This window comes from Piliocolobus tephrosceles, chromosome 10, assembly GCF_002776525.5.
Source record: "Piliocolobus tephrosceles isolate RC106 chromosome 10, ASM277652v3, whole genome shotgun sequence".
NCBI classification, from domain to species: Eukaryota; Metazoa; Chordata; class Mammalia; order Primates; family Cercopithecidae; genus Piliocolobus; species Piliocolobus tephrosceles.
The window spans coordinates 14462926-14482994 of NC_045443.1; the positions used below are offsets into that span (position 1 = coordinate 14462926).

A 20069-nucleotide genomic window follows, 5' to 3' on the forward strand; every position below is an offset into this window, starting at 1 on the left:
TTGGTAAAGGCATCTAAGATATCTTTCTGCTTCTTAAACAGCAGTCACGATTTTGGCCGTTTTATCCTTCTTTCTGGTCCCTTCACTCTGATTTTCAAAGGTGCTTAGTTCTTCTACTTCCTATGATTTTTCAGGTTTCTGCCAGGTAAATTGGATTGGTTCTTAACTTGTTACCACTGCAGCTTGGAATATTGTGTTTTAGGGATTGCTACGTTAGTTACAGCTGGTCCTGCTTATTTGTTTATTTATTTTTGAGACCAAGTCTCACTCAGTCGTCTAGGCTGGAGTACAGTAGCTTGATCTCGGATCACTGCAGCCTCCACCTCCCAGGTTCAAGCAATTCTTGTGCCTGAGCCTCCCTGAGTAGCTGGGACTACAGGTGTGCCACCACACCTGGCTGATTTATGTATTTTAGTAGAGACGGGGTTTTGCCATCTTGGTCAGGCTGGTCTGGAACTCCTGGCCTTGAGTGGTCTGCCCACTTTGGCCTCCCAAAGTGTTGGGATTACAGGAGTGAGCCATCACGTCTGGCCGGTTGTGTTTATTTTTCAGCTTCCCAAATCTTTGTGGCTGTTACCTCTTATTTCTCTCTGTTTTTTTGGATTTATGCCTAAAAAAAAGAACAAAACAAAACTTTATTGTAGTTTTAGTGGGATTTGAGGGAGTGAAATTAGGTGTTCTTAGTTCATCATCTTAATACCATTCTAACATGCCTTTTAGATTTTAATATGTGTAATGTTAATAATAACTTACAATTAGAGCATCTTAATTAAATAAACAAAACATATATTTCCTCTCAACCAAATACAGTGAAACTTTTTCTTTAGATGCTATAGTTTTCAATAATTTGCATATGCAAAGTTTTCAAATAGTATAATATATATAAAATGTAATGGTTGACTAGAGTTAATTCTAGTTTTTTTTTCTTTCATTACTAATTATGTGACTCCTGGCAAATGATTACATTCACTGGTCATAAAATTTGAGATTGTAGCACTCTTATTTTACATAGTCATTGTAAGAGGGAAATAAAAATAAATTGAATGCAGCTTGAGCAACATAGTGAGACATTATCTCTACAGAAAATTTTAAAAATTTGCCAGTTGTGGTGGTGTGCACCTGTGGTCCTAGTTACTCCAGAGGCTGAAGTGAGAGAGTCTCTTGAGCCCAGAAAGTTGAGGCTGCAGTAAGCTGAGCCATGATTGCACCACTGCACTCCAGCCTGTCTACAAACAAATAAACGAAAAAACAAAAAGACTTGTGAAAGTGCTGATTTTTAATTAGGAAAAGATTAAACATTGGATAGTCATGGAATTGTTTCCTGAACATTAGAAATTGGTTGCAAGTATTTATGCTTCTATAAATAAACAACGATTGGTCTCATTACAAATGGCCCTATATAAAACAAATTTCTTATAATCTGTGACATTATCCAATCAAGCTGAATCCTGCTTTTTTAGTAATATTAATAAAACTTAAATCACTTATGTTTCCTGTAGATTTTCTCAGAGTCATCTATCATAAGCACATAGTAGCTCCTATGTAGTTCCTGAAAAGTGCCCTACAAAAGTTGTTTTTCCATCTTGGATTCTGAAGTGCAGATGTTTTTAGGCCAAGACTAAAATCTTAGTAGACATATTAGTTGACTTCTTCTTAGAAAGTAGGAGTTGGGATCCTAAAAATGAAGGTTCTTTTGAGGTTTTTGTGGTAGAAACAAAAACACTGAGAATTTTAGCTCACTATTTATTGAGCAAATAATTGTGTTTTATCCTATGGAAGAGAATGGAAAATGAATTAAGATGTGATTTATATCCTTATATAAAGATTATTTGCATAAAGATACAAGTAATGAAATGTGGTAAGTATAATGATGATATGCGTAAAAGATATTGAGAGAGTAATGATACCTGGTTTGGGGATGTGCATAGTAAGGAGAGAGTAAGGAAAGAATTGTCAGTGATAGGGTAATATAGGTTGAATCATGTAGAGGATATATCAAGTAAACTGTAATAGGATAGTTTCTTTGGGATAAAGATGTTGGCCTTGACACTGTTTTATCTGAATAACAGCCTAATTATTTTCCTTTTCTAAACTGTTTCATCAGACACAGAAACAGAACCAATGTGTGAAGGGATGGATGAAGCTCTTTCAGCTGGTACTAAGTGTTGTCTAGGTTGCATTTCTGCTTGTATCAGTTTTGTGAAATTTTAGTCTTATTGGAGAATTTTGGATTTTCAGATTAGGGATGTCCAACCTGTATTATTAGTAGCCAGCAGCTTTCTGTTGGTAGACTATGTTTAGACTAAGAAAAAAGTAGTAAGGATTTACATTGGAAAAGTATTTGGCAAGAGAAGGGAGGCTTGAAGGCTTTAACAGTGTGTTCCGTAATTTAAATCTTTGTGGATCAGACTTCCTAAAAACAATTTCTTACATTCCAGAATGTAAGAAAGTGTTCATTAGACAGCTCTGAATATTTTGGCTATTTGTACCTTCTTTCCCCGCCCCCCAATTAAACATAGATTCCAGTGCTTACAGTAATATCAGTTCTGTTCCAGCCTTTTTCAGTTTACCAAATCTTGCTTTTGTTTTTAATTATATTATATTATTTATTTATTTTTTGAGACAGAATCTGGCTTTGTTGACCAGACTGGATGGAGTTCAGTGGTTAAGTTCACTGTAGCCTTGAACTTCTGAGCTCAAGTGATCTTCCTGCATCAGCCTCCTGAGTAGCTGGAGCTACAGGTTCATATCACCACACCTGTTAATGTTTAAAAAATTTTTTTTGTAGAGACAGAGATCTCGCTTTGTTGCCAGGCAGGTCTCAAACTCCTGGCTTTAGGAGAGCCTTCCTTCTCGGCCTCCCAGAGTGTTGGGATTATAGGCGTGAGCCACCGTGCTTGGCCTAAGTCTTGCTTTTAATGAAGTCTTTGCTTGAGAATCACAGTTATATTTTTGAAGAATTAATATGACTTGCATCAAGTATAACTTTTTTTTTTTTCTGATATACTTAAAGCAGTTGTTACATTATTCATTTTGCCTCATGGAAAATACATAAGGACCTTTTAAAGATAAGTAATTTAAAAAACTTTTATTATGGAAAATTTCAAATATATGCTGAAATAGAGTGAGATAATGAATTCTGTGTGCCCATTGCTCAGCTTAAACCATTGTCAAGTCATAGGGCCAATCTCGCTTTAGCTATGTCCCTATTACCCCCCTATACCCTTAAAACGTTTTAGTAAATACCTATATTTAGTGATGGATAGAGACAAAATACACAGGTTAGCTAAATTTTAGGAAGGTAGACTGAGGAAGAGAAAGAAAACGTGGATTCTATCGCTGATGTGAACAGGTTCTCTCTGTGCTTTTGTCCTTTCCTTCTCTTTGATTGATGTGTTTCTGCCAACCCACATTTGTTGGATCTCAAATTTGTCTTCCTAATAATACCCATTATTAGACTGAGTTTTTACCCTTTTTTAAAATTCCCTTCTTTCCATCAGAAAGAATCTATAATTCTTTGTTTGTATTTGCTTTTTACTCACATCAAAATGTTGGGAGGTCTGTGTCAGGGCAGGAAATGTAATTTGCCCTGGGACTAAACACTCACCTGGGGATGTTAATGTTTGTGACCATTTGTACTACTGAAGAGAAGAAGTTGTTTTTATATCTATGGTAAATTACTCAAAATAAGCTTTTTGCCATCTTCTAGAGACCCTGTTGTCAAGGTTCAAAAATTTAATTGTAGGCTTTAACTGTTCTGCTAGATTTGAGCACTTTGGGGCTTAGATTCTGTGGAGAAAATCTTTAGCCTTCTATAAATTGAAATTAACTTGATCAATCAAGCCATTTTCAGGATTTAAACACTTTTCTAGAAATTATAAAATTGAAATTCTTTTCATGATAAAACTATAAAAGGTTAAAAAAAAAAAAAACCCCAAAAAAGGCCTTGAGCAAGGTTTAACTTTTTTTTTTTTTTTTTTTCTGGACTGAAATGGAGGCTTTCTTTCAAGCGAATTCCCTGATGTTTGCTCTGTGTGATTTGGCTCTATCTCTGTAACTGCTAATATGTGGCATGGATTTCAAGTTGTTTGGGATCTGGATGTGCCCAAAGTCTGTATTGCAAGACGGGATTCACAGGCATTATGTTACAAAACTGGCTTGCTGCCTTCTGTTTTCTTTTTCTGTGTCCTGTGTAGCTGCATTGTTTGTTGCAGTATATGCATTAGCTGTTGTCTATGTTCAGTTTCCTGCAGGCTGACAAAGTGGGAGGGGCTTTGTTTGTTACATAGCTGAGTTTTCACTGTGTGAGTTCTTGAGTGCACATTGCAGCCATCTTAATTACACTTTTGTGCAACTGAGACTGTGCAGCTGTCTCAAAATGGCTGCTAACCTAGTCTTTGTAGCTGCTTAGGCAGCAAGTATGCCAGTGAGGAGACTTGTCACATGCATCAGGACCAGAGGTAAGAACCAATTACTCTTTATCTTTAAACATTCTCATTTTTTTCTTTTTAAAAAAGGAATTTAACTGAGTTTACTTAGAAGGGCGAACTTAGAGCTTGGTTTTTAAAAAGTTGAAATGTTTGGTAGAACCTTTAAGCCTTTATTATGGAAACAGTACATAGCATGGTGGGGTCAAAGGTTAAATTCTTGTAATTTCTCACCATTTTATGTTCTGTCATTGCCAGAACATTTGATCACCACAGTAGTGCTTTTCTGGCCCTAATTAATGTAATATTCCTTTTGTGTAGTCTTTTTTAGTGTGTTTGGTATTTATTTGTAGAAATTAAAACAATATATTATCCGAATAGATTTTTTTTAAAGGATCCATAAATAAGCCTTGTTCTGCACAAAGACTACAATATTTCTAGGTTTTTGTGAGGTATTGTGTGGAAGCTTTTTGGGAAGAAGGGTAATTATATAAAGCATGAAAAAAATTTTTTTAATACTGTCCAAAATCTTTTTTTGGCATTATGAGTTCCAATTCTTTCTCATTATGCTGCCTCCTCCCAGTATCCAACTCTTAGACATTTTTAATGCTGCTTTGCTTCTTTGTTCAAATTACTTTTTGCTTAAGTTGGCATTCAGATTCAGATTTTGAATTTAGAAATAAATTCACATCTAGTCATGGATACCTCTTCTTAAAAAATATATCTAATGTATTCAAATTCCATCAGAACTGAAGTACTCAGTTGTTTTAGTTAATTAAGTAATATTATTATGTTCATTTTAGTCGTAATTTAAACCTGTAGTATATTTAAAAGAAATATAGCTCAATGATTTTGTAAATTTGATTTCAAAAAATTTAAAAAGCTTTCTTAACATTGTTCTGGAATAGAAATGTTTATTGAGATACTGTAAGTCTGTGGTTACCCAGAAAGATGGGAGAATGAAATTCTTATTCACGTAGTATTTCAGATAGCAGAAAAAAAAAAGCATACTTTAAGCAGCAAAAATACTTAAATTGCAGTACCTATTAAAATCTTTTTTAGCTGGTATAATATACTCCTGGTTTTGTCCGTAGAGTATTAAGAATATATCCCTGACTTATATGACATAGAGCAGTAAGTTCTAAATTTCTGAGTAGAGCAGCTTTCTAAAAACAGAAACTTTTTGCAGGTTAAACTCTTAGGGAGGATTCCAGTATATAAAAGGGATACTTATGGTTTCTGCTTAATTCTGCAAGGCTTAAGAAACAAAAGGACACATGTAATATTTTATTGTTATGTACTTATTTTATATTGTAAACTTATTCATATGCCATGTGTATTTAGTAAAATGAGAATAATTTTGCTATTAAGATAAACAAAACTTTGAAACGAGATCATATCTGACAATTATAATTTTATATTAGATCCAGATCTAGTTCACTTATTTGTAGAACCTTGGCCTCTTAAGGCACTGTGGAATTCAGTTTGAAAATTATTCTAAAATGTATCTTCTTTATGCTGTTTTTTGATGTTCATGAAGATGGAATATAAGATCTATATGTACATGACTTAACAGTTTAAAATTGTTGCCTTGTCACAGCCTTGTGTTTATATTTGTTTTCGTTACTTTTTTTTTAAACAAAATAATTGTTTTTCCTAACTGAATCAGTGTCCATTTATTTAGTGGCTTAAAATGTGTTCTGGGATCAGTATTTATCTCAGTTTCATCAATAGCTTTAGCATTTTTGTTTCACTTTAGTCACTACACTGCAAAATCTTTAGGACTGTCTTATATGATGTAGTCGATTCTCATAATTTGAACACTAATTTATGTAAATCATTCAGTCATATGAACTGTCCCTTAAAAAGAAAAAGAAAAACATTTTAGTGTGTTTGAGGGATTCTATTCATCATTCCTTTCAGCAAGGTTATCCTTGGAGTGAGTATGACACAGAAAAGTGAATGTGCTGTGACCTTAATCATTCTTATTTTCATGCCTTTTAATAGTAATAACAGCTCACTATCTTGGTGGCGAGAGTGGGAGGGGAGGAGACTCTAGTGTTTAAAAATACATGTATTTCAAAACATTTTATATAAGCTGGAAAAACTGTCCATGTTGAAATTACTGAGCAGTTTATGCTGGTCTTGAGTGGGATCTTAGGGAAATTTTAATAACCCAGTATTTTTGCCTTCTATTGCTAACTGTAATATTTACCCCTGCCCTCTACAAGATTATTACTTGCACATGAGGAAATACTAACGCCCTATAGTTACTCAGGATATTATTGCTAATTCTTTCACTGCTGTGTTGCATTTTTGCAACTGTAAGCATAAATTACCCCTTACTGAGATGATTGCTTTTGGGATTGGTGATAGTTTTCAAATTTTATGTTCCAAATTCCAGGTTAGCTATTATGCTGGGTAATTGAGGGCATACTAAATCTGAGAGCTGAATAATTGAAGTTTTATGATGTTATTTTGTCACTTGTTAAAATTCTCCCCTTTTGTTTACTCTTTTTCATAAACAATTTCATCTACGTAAGCCTCTAAGAGAAATGTTAGGGTAGTGACACTGGCCAAGGGTCCAAACCTGAATTTGAATACTATTTTTCCTACCTTTTTCTGACGTTGACAAACTTATTCCATTTTCTTTCTTTCGTTTCTTTCTTTCTTTCTTTCTTTCTTTCTTTCTTTTTTTTTTTTTTTGAGATGGAGTTTCACTCTTGTTGCCCAGGCTGGAGTGTGATGGCACGACCTCAGCTCACTGCAACCTCTGCCTCCCGGGTTCAAGCGATTCTCCTGCCTCAGCCTCCTGAGTAGCTGGGATTACAGACATGCACCACCATGCCTGGCTAATTTTTGTATTTTTAGTAGAGATGAGGTTTCTTCATGTTGGTCAGGCTGGTCTCGAACTCCTGACCTTAGGTGATCTGCCTGCCTTGGCCTCCCAAATTGCTGGGATTACAGGCGTGAGCCACTGTGCCCTGCTAATTTTTATTGTTGTTGTTGTCGAGACAGTCTCATTCTTTTGCCGAGGCTGGAGTGTAGTGGTGAAATCTTGGCTCACTGCAACCTCCACCTCCCAGGTTCAAGTGATCTTCCTGCCTCAGTCTCCCCAGTAGCTGAGATTGATTACAGGCGCCCACACCATGCCTGGCTAATTTTTGTATTTTTAGTAGAGACAGGGTTTCACTATGTTGGCTAGGCTGATCTCGAACTCCTGACCTAAAGTGATCCACCCGCCTTGGCCTCCCAAAGTGTAGGGATTATAGGCGTAAACCACTGTGCCCAGCCTTCTTTCTTGCTTTACTGGAGACAGAATCTCACTCTGTTTCTCAGGCTGGAGTACAGTGGCAGTCTGAGCTCACTGCAGCCTCCACCTCCTGGGTTCAAACAATTCTTGTACCTCAGCCTCCTGAGTAGCTGGTATTACAGGCATGTACCACCTTGCCCAGCTAATTTTTACATTTTTAGTAGAGATGGGGTTTTATCACGTTGGCCAGGCTGATGTTGAACTCCTGGCCTCAAGTGATCTGACCACCTCAGCTTCCTGAAGTGCCGGGATTACAGGCATGAGACATCATGCCCTACGTTCATTCCATTTTTTGATTCTCATTTCTTCATCTATAAAATGGGGGAAATTCCTATCTATTTGGCAAGCATATGCTGAGAATCAATTTACATAATGTTTCAGAATAGTATCTTGAAATACTCTGCAGAAATCTTGCATACTAATTTTCTCAGTAATATCCAAATGCATTTCAGTTTATTTGCCTCTCAAGTGTCATATACCTTTTCAAGTGTGATTGGATCAGTGTATATTTAAAAACGATGAGAAATTTCTTGTATAACTCATGCTCAGAAGCAAGAAGTGCTAAGTAACACTATATCCACTTAGTAATGTTATATATTCATTTTTGTAGTACTGGGACCTACTCTGTTAGCATAAATTAGCCATCCTTTGTTGTGTATGGATATAGCAGATGTATTTATTAAGTAAAGCCAATATAGAATGTTGACATTACAGAATTTAGAGGAGTAGGAGAAATGTTTTGGGTATAGTCTGGCTGAGTTCTTCAAATATACTGTGAGAAAATAACTTATCTAAAAACATGACTTGAATTCATGGCCTAGAGTTTCCTGTGTTTCAGTACAAATGAGAATCATAAAAACAGGAATTTCTCTTTCAAAAAAATTCATTTTCAGAGCTACAGACTGGCAACCAGCAAACACTTTTATTCTTGTTTTTATTCTTTAGCCACTAGCCCATTTCTCTAATTGTTAACATTTAAAGTTGTCAGATTTTACCTAAAAATCTAGGTGTTTTGCCTCTTGAAAAGCAATCAACATTTTTGCTTGAGAATAGCAATCTATATAATTGAGTATAGATACTGTCTCCTTTAGATAGGGCCTCCTCTTGCCCACCTCTGGTCCTCTTCACTGAATCACATTACCTGTGTGGCCTTGGAAAACAGTTCCTTTTAAATATCTATCCTACATATTTGATAGGTTATTGGCAGCCTTAAATATCTAAAATACAACTTCTAACCCAAAAGAAGGTAAACATAAGTAAAATGTAGCCTATTTTACTTGGTAGGAGAGACTTAGAATATATAAAATCAGTTTACTCTTTAGAAGATGTGGCACTTTTGTAACCTTTCACTTTGTCCTAATTTTTTATAGAGTGCCATGGGAGCCAAATGAAGGAGATCCAATGACATAACAACAAGTAACAATTGATTGAAAGTGAAGAGATTAAAGAAATACTAATTAGAAACATAAGTATCTTGAGATCTTTTATGTGATAATCAGTTCTGTTTTCTTTAAATGTTATCACTGTGTTAAAGGACATCACTATCAACTTGATGTTCTTAATAGTGATACTGAATAAGAAAAAGTTAAAGTGTATTCAAGCTATGCGGTTTACTGAACAGGTAAATGAAATAACATTTTATAAAAGATTTTTGCTCAAATTAGTTGAGCTAAGAAGTTTTATCACTTAAAATAATGAGTAAATGTCCTAATAGAACGTTTTCTTAACTGTACACTAGATTAGATAATGGCCGTTAGGCCATTACAAACTTTATTTTTTTGAAAACTTCTGTTTACATTTATTAATTTAACATTTAGAGTGGCTATGTGAAGACTACCTTGATGATGCATGAAACATGATAACTTATATCTTTATCTGACTTAAATTTGAATTCCACATTTCCCAGAGGAAAGCCAGCTTGTGAACATTCAAATAATACCACGACATTGGTAACTCTAAGGAATAGCTAAAAGACTGTTACACCTTTTTGGAAAATGTTTTCTAGTTAGAGTTCAACTTTAGAGAAAATTGAAAAAGTGATTAACTTGCACAGGAAACAGTGACTCCCCTGCTTTACTGTTCTTCACACTTTGAAAAGAGAAAGTGATTTGGGAGAAAGCCTAATGTCTATTCAAACAAGTGATTGTTTTTTTAATTGCCCAGGTTAGAACCCTCACAAAGAGTTCTCTGTTGATGATTTGTAACTGTCTGTTATTATTCATTAATATGTGAATATGGAAATTGTGAAAACAGCACAAATTAATTTAGTAAATCTTCATCAGTTTAATGAAAGAGGGGCCTTAACACTGGAGGGAGGTCTGAGGAGTTGCTTCTGCATCTGCCTGAGGGAATCTGTCTTTCCTTCTGAAGTAAGCCAGATGCAGCTAGCCAACTGCTAGTGGAACTATCTGACCTGGTATGATAGGTCAGATAGTTTGTTGGATATAGAAGTACCTGTACCATGGCATACATAATGGAAAACGTTAGTATAGAAGTTAGGAAAAGATTATTTCTGCTCTGATACTGTTATTAAGTAATTACGTAGTTTTGGATGAATATTTAACCTCTTTGTGTTATCCCTGATCATTAATTGAGAGGGGTCGTTGGAAGAACACCAATTTTGAGTCAAACAGAGTCAGGGTGAATCCATGTTCTTCCTCTCATTAGTGTTATAGGTTATATGAAAAATGGATATATAGTGTTCAAAGTACAGTACCTATTTATGATTATGTGTTCAATAAGTCTTAGGTATTTTGTTTGTTTTGAGACAGAGTTTTGCTCTTGTTGCCCAAGCTGGAGTGCAATGGTGCAATCTTAGCTCACTGCAACCTCCGCCTCCCGGATTCAAGCAGTTCTCCTGCCTCAGCTTCCTAAGTAGCTGGGATTATAGGCGTGTGCCACCATGCCCAGCTAATTTTGTATTTTTAGTAGAGACAGGGTTTTACCATGTTGGCCAGGCTGGTTTCGAACTCCTGACCTCAAGTAATCCGCCTGCCTCGGCCTCCAAAAGTTCTGGGATTACAGGTGTGAGCCACCACACCTGGCCAAGTCTTAGGTATTTTTATGGAATGAGGCAAGTTACTTATTTTCAGAACCTCTGTTTTTCTTGTCTTTAAAATGGGAATAATGTTTATCATAAAGAACTAATATTGGGGTTTAAATGAGGATAACAAATATAAAGCGACTAGTGAAGTGTAGCACAAATTAAATATTGGTTGCATTTGTTTCACAAGATTTCCTTTAGCACAGATCTTTGTTTTTTTCTTTTAAAAATCATTATTTCAGGAAGAATAGGGTTGGGAGAAATCTGGTCTACTGGGTAGTTTGGAAACGGATCTTTAGGGAGAGGGCGTTTTTAGGGGCCTGGCTGATTTATAGAAAAAATGTCAGAGAGCAGGGTGTTTAGAATCTCCAAGTGAAGACTTTGAAGAGTCTAAAGGGTACAAAATAAGAATTCTTACTTGTGCAAAGGCAGCGTGGTAGAGCGAAAACTAAAACAGACTGTGAATTGATCAATTACTCAACAAATTTAACAGCTATTTATTATGCACCTATTATTTGCCAGGTACTGTTTGATGCTTAGCATATAAGATCCTTGCTCTCCCTCAGGGAATTTACACTGTGGAGGGAGTAGGAAGACACAGACAATAAATATGAGAGAAGGTTGCAAATACTTAGGAATTATGAATGCTGTGGGGTAGGGTAGAATAGGTATCTAAGAGCTAGATGAGCACTACTCAAAATGTGACCTGTGGTCAGTCCGAGAACTGTTTGCTTCTGGTCCTCTGTGAGATAACTGAAATTGAGAGTTTATAGAAATTTTTACATCAATCTGATAATGTAATTTTATGTCGGTTGAGTCAAAACAATTAAGACTCATATTTTATATGCCTATTTTAAATTTCATTTTTCAAGTAATTCATTGCCACCATATTTTACAACAGCATTGATCTATAGTGGGTTGAAAATAAGACACCAGTCTTTACTATATTCATTTGAGCAGTGAGCTAGATCAACAGTTGCCATTGTTAGTGCTTTTAGTAAGCGTGTTGTGGAGATTTTCAGCTTCTTTTGATGAATTAATTCACTGTCAAGTAATTAGCTTATTTGGCTTAAAAATATTTACATCCATGTTATTTACACTATATTTTATGTTGGACTGAATGATTTTAGGTCTTTTGATTTTCAAATACTTTTCTTCATGGTTGGATGCATGATACAAGTAGGAAGAGAGCAAAATTAAAACTATAAGGTATATAATAAGTGATTTATTTTTTTAATTTTTAACTTCTAGATTCTGTTCTCAATGCTTAGATTATTTCTAATATATTTTTTCTCAACTCATATTTTATGATCAGTATATGGTACTTAGAAAGCTCTTTTGATATAAGACCTTTCCTCCAACCAAGAGTTAATTGATGTGGTGTACACTGCATGAAATTAAATCATCATGTTTGTTCCCATCACTTCATCTGCTGCTGGTGGGTCATAGATCCTGAGAAGAGAATATAGTTGTTTGAGGAAATTTATCGTTGATAACGTAGGTAGTATTTTTGATCGTCTGTATAAGTTCTACCATTTGCTGTTGATAAATGATAACTTTGTGAGCCCCTCATTTATAGCCCCATTATCTTTTTTATGTAATAGGGGTAACTTAAGAATTATGTTTAAGATAGCTGAAAATAAGATTTAGAAAATACGGGAAATATTTTGGATAACCCCTAGTTAGCATTTTAAGTACTTCTTTTCATTTTATTATTTCAGATGTGAGACTAGTTTCTGGATTGTTACTTTAAAATGAAATTTAATACATCTATAGCCTTAATGAAAATGGTAATGGAGTAGAATTATATATTAATCATAAATTAACTACAAACTAAATAAAAATTTTTTAAAAAGGCCTTACAGATAATGACTCAACTCTTGCCTTGTCATATCTGGCCAGTGAAAACAATACATGAATGATATAGGTTTGAAAAGAATGTGGCACAGACAGAATATTTTCTTGTGAAGACGTTCTTAATTTAATATGCCTAGGTTTTGGTACTGAGCATATGCTTTGGTAATATTAACTAGTGGTAAATGTGTTGAATTATTTAGCCATCATAATAGTGATACCTAAAGGTACACAATTCTTATTATTTGGTGAAATGTTAAACAATATACTTCTAAGAGCAAATCTACTTAATGATGTTTACTGTTTAATTGATTAGTTAAAATTTGAAAAGTAGTTGTAGAGTAGAATGAGGATAGCTTTTAGGTAAGTGAATTATAATTTGTATTTTTAATGATTGTTAAACAGCAGCCATTGAATTTACATGGTCTGTGCCATAAGTAAGCTTAGGCTTTTGAATATCTCTGAGAGTTAAAAATATTTTTCTTGTGGTGGGGGGTGGAATTTCAGTTATATAAGAATTATAAATTGGTTTTCTTTTATTACCTGGATTTGAATTATATTAGTAAGTAGATAACTAGATATATTCTAGAACCAGTCAGTACATGTTGGGGAACGAATGGGGAGGGTTTACTCAGCAGTACTCTCCTTTAGTTTGGTCATGAAATGAGGACTGCTTTATGTAAATTGTTCTTACTGGCGCCAGCTAGCTGTAACTGCAGTCTGGCTGTGCTGGGGCAGCAAATAAAATGTGTCATGGATTTTCTGTTTGGAATGTATAAGAATTCAGCCTTTTGGACTGAAAGAACAGAGTTGATACATTAGAATAGCAGTAGTGAGACCACAATTGACAGTGACTGTGTGAAATAGTGAGAAGCTATAAGCCTTTTAAGCTTTTAGTTCTTTTATAGATTTATGCCTATTGATACTATTGGGTAATATGTGGGAGGTACTTAACTGCACACAGTTGCTGCAGACCTAATAGTTGGCAGCATAGAAAGCAGTACAAAGAATTCTGATTCTAGGCATTTTCACTTGAAATAGTCATTTTGAAGATATACTCTGTGTATTCTGTGAGCTTCATTGACATATTGTCTGACGTTTTTTGGCTTTTGTGGTAAATGGGATATATGCTGCACAAACTACCCAACAGATGTGAACCACTGTTTGAAAGGAATTTTAATATGTAGCCAACCTACTATATTCTTTTTTTTTTTTAATGAATATGAATCAAACAAGAAATTTAGACTCAAGAAGGCTGACCTAGAAGTCTGCATTAGCTTTTAATGTTTATACAAATGAACTAAGTAGCAGTGATTTACAGAAGAGGAAGTCCTTTTCACAGTGTCAAGCTGCCCACAGGTAAGAGATTCAGGTCCTTTTTCTGTGACATCTACCCCCCAGGCTTTATATTTTTCTCTCACCATTGGGAAGTTTTAAAAAATTTGTTTGTTTTTAGTTCTAATGAAAATAGGATTGGTAGATCGTTTAATGTTAATATTCAGGAGATTTTGAATGCCACATTTGGATTTGGTATTTTTTAAAATGTAATTTTCATCTTCTCAAAATTCCTTCACATTTGAATTCAAATGAACTAACAGTGGACTTCATATGTGATTATTACTCATGCATACAATATGTTCATATTACATAGAAATCAGTTTTAGATCTCTTTTCATTATAGTCTGTTAGTGTATTCTCAGTTGTAGTGACACCAACTGGTACATGCAGAGAGATGACATTTTGTAACCTCACTTAAGTATAAAGTTTAAGTTTAAATTTACCACTTTGAATTCACCTTTACAAATCAGAGTGCTTATGTTTTCAAATATGGCTCATTGACATACATTAGATAATGTATATTTATACATATAACTTGGTCAATTTTTCTACTTCCACCCTTATTCTTTCCATTTCTCTATATTTAAATTTATTATTATTTTAATAAAGTGAATTTTAAAAGTCTAAAATGAATGTATAGGAATTCCATTAAATTTAATATTTCTTAACCTCGGTTAAAGGAACACAGTCATTTGTTATTCTTTTTTTCTATGCTTGAAATATTGTATACAAAAACACAAAATTCCATTGCAATAAAAATAATACCATTGCTGTAAAGATACGAAGGTGTATGGTTATAAAGAAATGCCAATATGTGTGTTCATTCGTATCAGTATGGCCAGAGATACATTACTGATTGTAATAATTTTTGGAGGGTGGGTGTGAAGAGTTGAATAGCAGAGTCAAGTGAAGAGTGGTAGTGAGATAGCTTAGAGAAGTGTATCAAAGAAAGGAATTATGTTAGGCAGCTCTCTGCTCTTTCCCTCCCTCTTTAGAAGTCAAGCAGCAGGCTCTTTCTGTAACCATAAAGTGTTACTTTTAGGTGGGACTTCCAGTTCTCTAATTTCTGAAAGTTTGGTCGCTTACTGCTACATGGTTGTATACTTTAAAACTGAGGGCCAGCTGTAATAGAAGCCACACTCATGTTTCAGGGGCAGGAACTGTTCCTTACTTGTTGCCTTTTGACAATGTTGCTTGGATTAAAAAAAAAACCAAAACATGTATTTTATTGAGTATAGAAATAACATTTTTTGTGTGTGTTTCATCTCAGTAAACAATTTCACTATGATTGACAAAATGATAATAGTAGAAAGAAATCAATTTTGATTAATGTGTTTGAGGTTGGATGAGGGAAAGGTCATGCTTCTTGGTGTGGAAAACATACACATCTGAAACAGTAGGAAAAAGTTTTTCAAACTTCTCTTGTGCTATTATATTGGTTAGGAGAATGCTGCGCAGGGAAGATAGTTGAGATGGGTTGGTTTTTTAAATACAGACAAAGAGAAAAAGAGTTGATAGACAAAAACAGGAATTTATTGAATGCTGTTAGAGTTGGAGGTCATAGCAAAGAAAAATGAGGGATAGTAGGACAGAGGTGTATTTTGTCTATAGACAACCAAAACAAAGATAAAAGTCATGAGTATGATTACAGGCGTGGTGGCTCGCACCTGTAATCCCAGCACTTTGGTAGGGCAAGGCAGGCGAATCACCTGAGGTGAGGAGCTCGAGACCAGCCTGACTAACATGGTGAAACCCAATTTCTACTAAAAATACAAAAAATTAGCCAGACATGGTGGCGTGCACCTGTCATCCCAGCTACTTGGGAGGCTGAGGCAGGAGAATTGCTTGAATCCGGGAGGCAGAGGTTACAGTGAGCCAAGATCGTACCATTGCACTCCAGCTTGGGCAACAAGAGTGAAACTCCGTCTCTAAAAAAGAAACCAAAAACAAACAAACACAAAAACAAAACACCAAAAAAACAAAGTCATGAGGATAAAGGTATATATATATAGTCTTTGAGGCTATTGAAGTTGAGTGTGAATGATCCAAAATTTGTAGTATAAAAATCTTTGAGTTCCTAAAAAGTGTTTGTGTTCCTCTTAAAAAACAAAATGTATTTAGCAAGCAATGTAGAATCTCAAAATCTTCAAAATGAAATTAACTAATGAAAAGTCTAAAATGAATGTATTAATTAGGAATTCAATTAAATTTAATATTTCTTAACCTGGGTTAAAGGAACATAGTCATTTGTTACTCTTTTTTTCTGTGCTTGAAATATTGTATACAAAAATACACAATTCCATTGCAATAAAAATAATATATTACCATTGCTGTAAAGATATGAAGGTGTATGCTTATAAAGAATTTTAAAATTTTGTATACAGTATTTCAGGTAGTTTCTAATACTGCTCTTTGCACTGGAACCTACTGTTTGATATTCCTGACAGATAATTATGTAGTTTATACTTCACCATTTCTAATAATGGAAGGGAGAGTCTCTAATTTCATAAGGCAGTTTCTTCTTTTGTTGGGCATCCAAACAAATTAATGTTTGTTGATTTTGAGATGAAGTTGCTTTACTTTTATTTTTGCCTGTCATAGTCCCCCACTTCCTGTCTCTCTGTAGCTCTTTCTGTTGTATGTCTTTTACGTGACAAATAGGTACTATTTAAAGAAAGCTCATTAAAATTTTCTTATGTTTTCTAGGCTAAATATCAATATCCTTCATTTTTTCCCAACATTTCCTCATACAGCATACTGTTCCAGAGCATTCTTTAGCATGGTCATCCCGCAGTTATTAAGTCCTTCTTTATCTGTGATGCTCAGAACCAAACATAATTAACTACTCTAAAAATGTTCCCCTTCTCTTTGGCTATCTGTTTATTCTACAGTTTAACTTTGCATTAGCATTTTTGGTAGCCACCTTGAGCTGCTGGGTTTTCTGAGTTTGCATTAAGTTAAAACACCTCAGTCTTTCCCTAACAGGCATTGATAAATTTTAATATACTTTAATATTTGAAACAACTATGTTACCTTATTATGTTTCCTTAATAATTTCTAATGTTGTTCATTATATTTAGTATGCTTTGTCTCCATCTTTCTTGCAAGGTTTTTTTTTTCTGTTTTAATAGTGTTTTTAAAGAACTGGCTTTTGGTTCCTTGATTGCTTGCTCTTTTGTTTTCTTTCATAATTTTTCTGCTTTTATTGTAATTCCATGCTTTGGGGTTATACCTTTTTGCCTTTATTAATGTTTTTGAGTTTTTTGTTAATATATGCATTTAAGACTATCAGTTTTAATCTGAATATCATTTTAGCTGGTTTCCTTAGGTCGTATTCTGTTAGTACTTTGTTGGTATTTTATCACTGATTTCCTCCTACCTCTAAAAGTTTTTTTTTTTTATAAGGAGATAATTTTTCTGTCATCTTGTTGGTATATTTATTACATTATGACCAGAAAATATAGCCTTGTGTGTTTTTTTTTTCTGTCTTTGAATTTGTTAAGATTTTCTTGTCACCATATACATGGTCAATATTAATGTACATTGGCTATATTTGTAAAAAAATTGGTTTTGGGTTTACTGGATATACAGTTCTATTTATTGTTCTGTTATTCTGGCATGCTAATAGGATGTTCATTCCTTGTTTTGTTTTCTTCATCCATAGATTTATCTCTGATTGTGAATTTATTATTTTTTTCCTGAATTATTTAAACCTGTTTTATCAATAGGATATATCTCTTTTTTTGTTCTATTACTTGATTTTCAACTTGAATTCTTTTTTATATGTCATATATAGGTTTCATATGTATACCTACCCTTTTTGGGGGTTACTATTTGCCTAGCATATCATTTTCTGTCCTTCTGTTTCAACCTTTCTATACTATTACTCTAAGGTATGTCTCGTTTATAGTGCATAGCTAATGATATTTTTGTTGCTTTACACAGCTTGAAACCCACCAGGTTTTTCCTGATTGATAATTTTCTTTGTTTTTGTCCCATATTCTGCAACTTACTAGTTTGTTAACTTACACGTTGCAATTATCTGGCATAAATAATATATTTATTTTAAAGATGATTGATCCTCAGTTATTTCAGCCTGCTCAAGAGTTTTACCTTCGGAGCTTTGCTAGTTTCCTTATCTTAATTCCTTCATAGGGTCTTCTGCTATCTTGTCTTGTACTTATATTTATATATAATCATTTTACCAAGGGTCTGCATTCTCTGTCTTTGCTCAGAAGTAATATATTTATTTCCTCACTCAAGCTGATTGTTAGCTTTGCTAGCTATACAATTCTAATTCTACAGTGAAAATAACTTTTCCCATGAATTTTGAGGGTTTTTTTTTTTTTTTTAGCTTTCAGTATTGCTGATGACAAGTCTGATGCCAGTTTAATTCTTTCTCTTCTGTAGTTAAATGATACTCTAAGTTATTAATATTTCCCTATAATGATTTTCTGAAATCTTATCACAGTATGCCTAGGTGTCAAAAAATTTTATTTTGCTTGTTTTAATTTAGTCTGTTTTGGGATTCAGTAGGCCTTTATTATTGGAAAACTTGTGTATTTTTTCAGATTTGCTGATTTTTTTTTTTTTTTAAATTTTCTTATGTTTTCCCTCCTTTTTTTCTTGCTTCTTTTTTTCCAAAACTTGAATTAATTGAACGTTGTTGCTTCTGGGTGTATTTCTTATGTGTTTGTTCTTGTGGGTGTAATAGCTTCTCATACACTTAGAGGATTTTTTAATATACTATTTTAAAATGTCTTCTGTTTATTCTCCTACTAATTAGTTAGTGTTTTTTGTGGCGTTTTTTGTGACCTTTTGTTTTGAATTCTTGAATGTATTTGAATTCTTGAGTGTATTCATTTGAATTCTTGAATGTATTCATTTTTGTGTTTGAGATTTCCTGTTTCAATATAAGAAGTCTGCATTTTTGGTACATTTGACAATATTTCTCAGAGATTTTTCTTTTTTAATGCCTGGGATACTAAGAGTTTTTATTTTTGTATTTGCTATGACAGTGCAGCAGTAGGCATCCTGATACATTCCTTTGTAAAACATGTTGGTACATAGATAGATACCTTAAAGGTCCTTTGGTGTGTCAAAATGATGCACAGTTCCTGCTTATTTGTCCTTAAAAATGGATATGACACTTAACTCTTCTGCTTATGGTACATAAGACCACTCATTTCTGTATATTAATGCTAACCACAAATAATTGCCAATCTGATGTTTAAAAATGGATTTTCTCTTTTTGTTTTGTCTTTTTTTGATGATTGGATTGAATGCCTTTTCTTGTATGTGTTGTTTTATGAATTGGCTGCTCACGTTTCTTTATTTATTTTCCAACTGTTTGTCCTTTTCATTCACTGATAGATTTTTTTTTTTATTCTGGATACTAATCCTATATCTCTATGCCATTTTTTTCAGGGATTTCTCCTAACTTGTTGTTACTTGTACTTTCAGCGCCTTTGAATATTTCTATTAATTTTATATCTAGTGTCTTTGCTATTGCACTTAACTGCTATTTTGATCGATTTTCCACCATTTATTTCAAAATCCATTTCTTCCTTATTATGTTTTGTTTTTGTTTGAGACAGAGTCTTGCTCTTGTCACCCAGGCTGGAGTACAGTCGCACGATCTCGGCTCACTGCAACCTTTGCCTCCCGGATTCAAGCCATTCTCCTGCCTCAGCCTCCTGAGTCACTGGGAATTACAGGTGTCTGCCACCACGCCCAGCTAATTTTTGTATTTTTAATAGAGATGGGGTTTCGCCATGTTGGCCAGGCCAGTCTTAAACTCCTGACCTCAGGTGATTCGCCAGTCTTAGCCTCCCAGACTGCTGGGATTACAGATGTGAACCATCATGCCTGGCCTTTCTTCCTTATTTGTGATGCTTCTCTGTCATAGTTACATTTTTTATTGTTTGTGTCCGTCTTTTGGATAATTATTCTGTTGTACTCTTTTTTTTTGTACTTATGATAATAATGCTTTGTTATATGCTGTCACATTTGAGAGGGCAAACATTCCTCAGTACTTTTGATTTTCAGGTTTTCCCTGTTTTTAGCATTGTTTCACTTAGAGATTAAGTTTTCT

At 34.1% G+C, this 20069-nt stretch overlaps 1 protein-coding gene across 6 annotated transcripts in view; it reads left to right on the forward strand.

The window, feature by feature from the left end:
• The window catches only part of ATF7IP (activating transcription factor 7 interacting protein), a 131130-nt gene that overhangs the window by 14304 nt on the left and 96757 nt on the right, over positions 1–20069 (forward strand). For 2 of the 6 annotated variants that reach the window (XM_023226136.1, XM_023226137.1), the window contains exon 1: positions 4129–4460. The exons of 2 other annotated variants lie outside the window; for them this stretch is intronic. In XM_023226136.1, the coding sequence (XP_023081904.1) occupies positions 4444–4460 (17 nt within the window). In that variant the 5' untranslated portion in view covers positions 4129–4443. Of the gene's footprint in view, positions 1–4128; positions 4461–9110; positions 9362–13873; positions 13997–20069 lie in introns of those variants that run through there. 2 more of the 6 variants (XM_023226139.2, XM_023226140.1) reach the window with 2 other exon arrangements.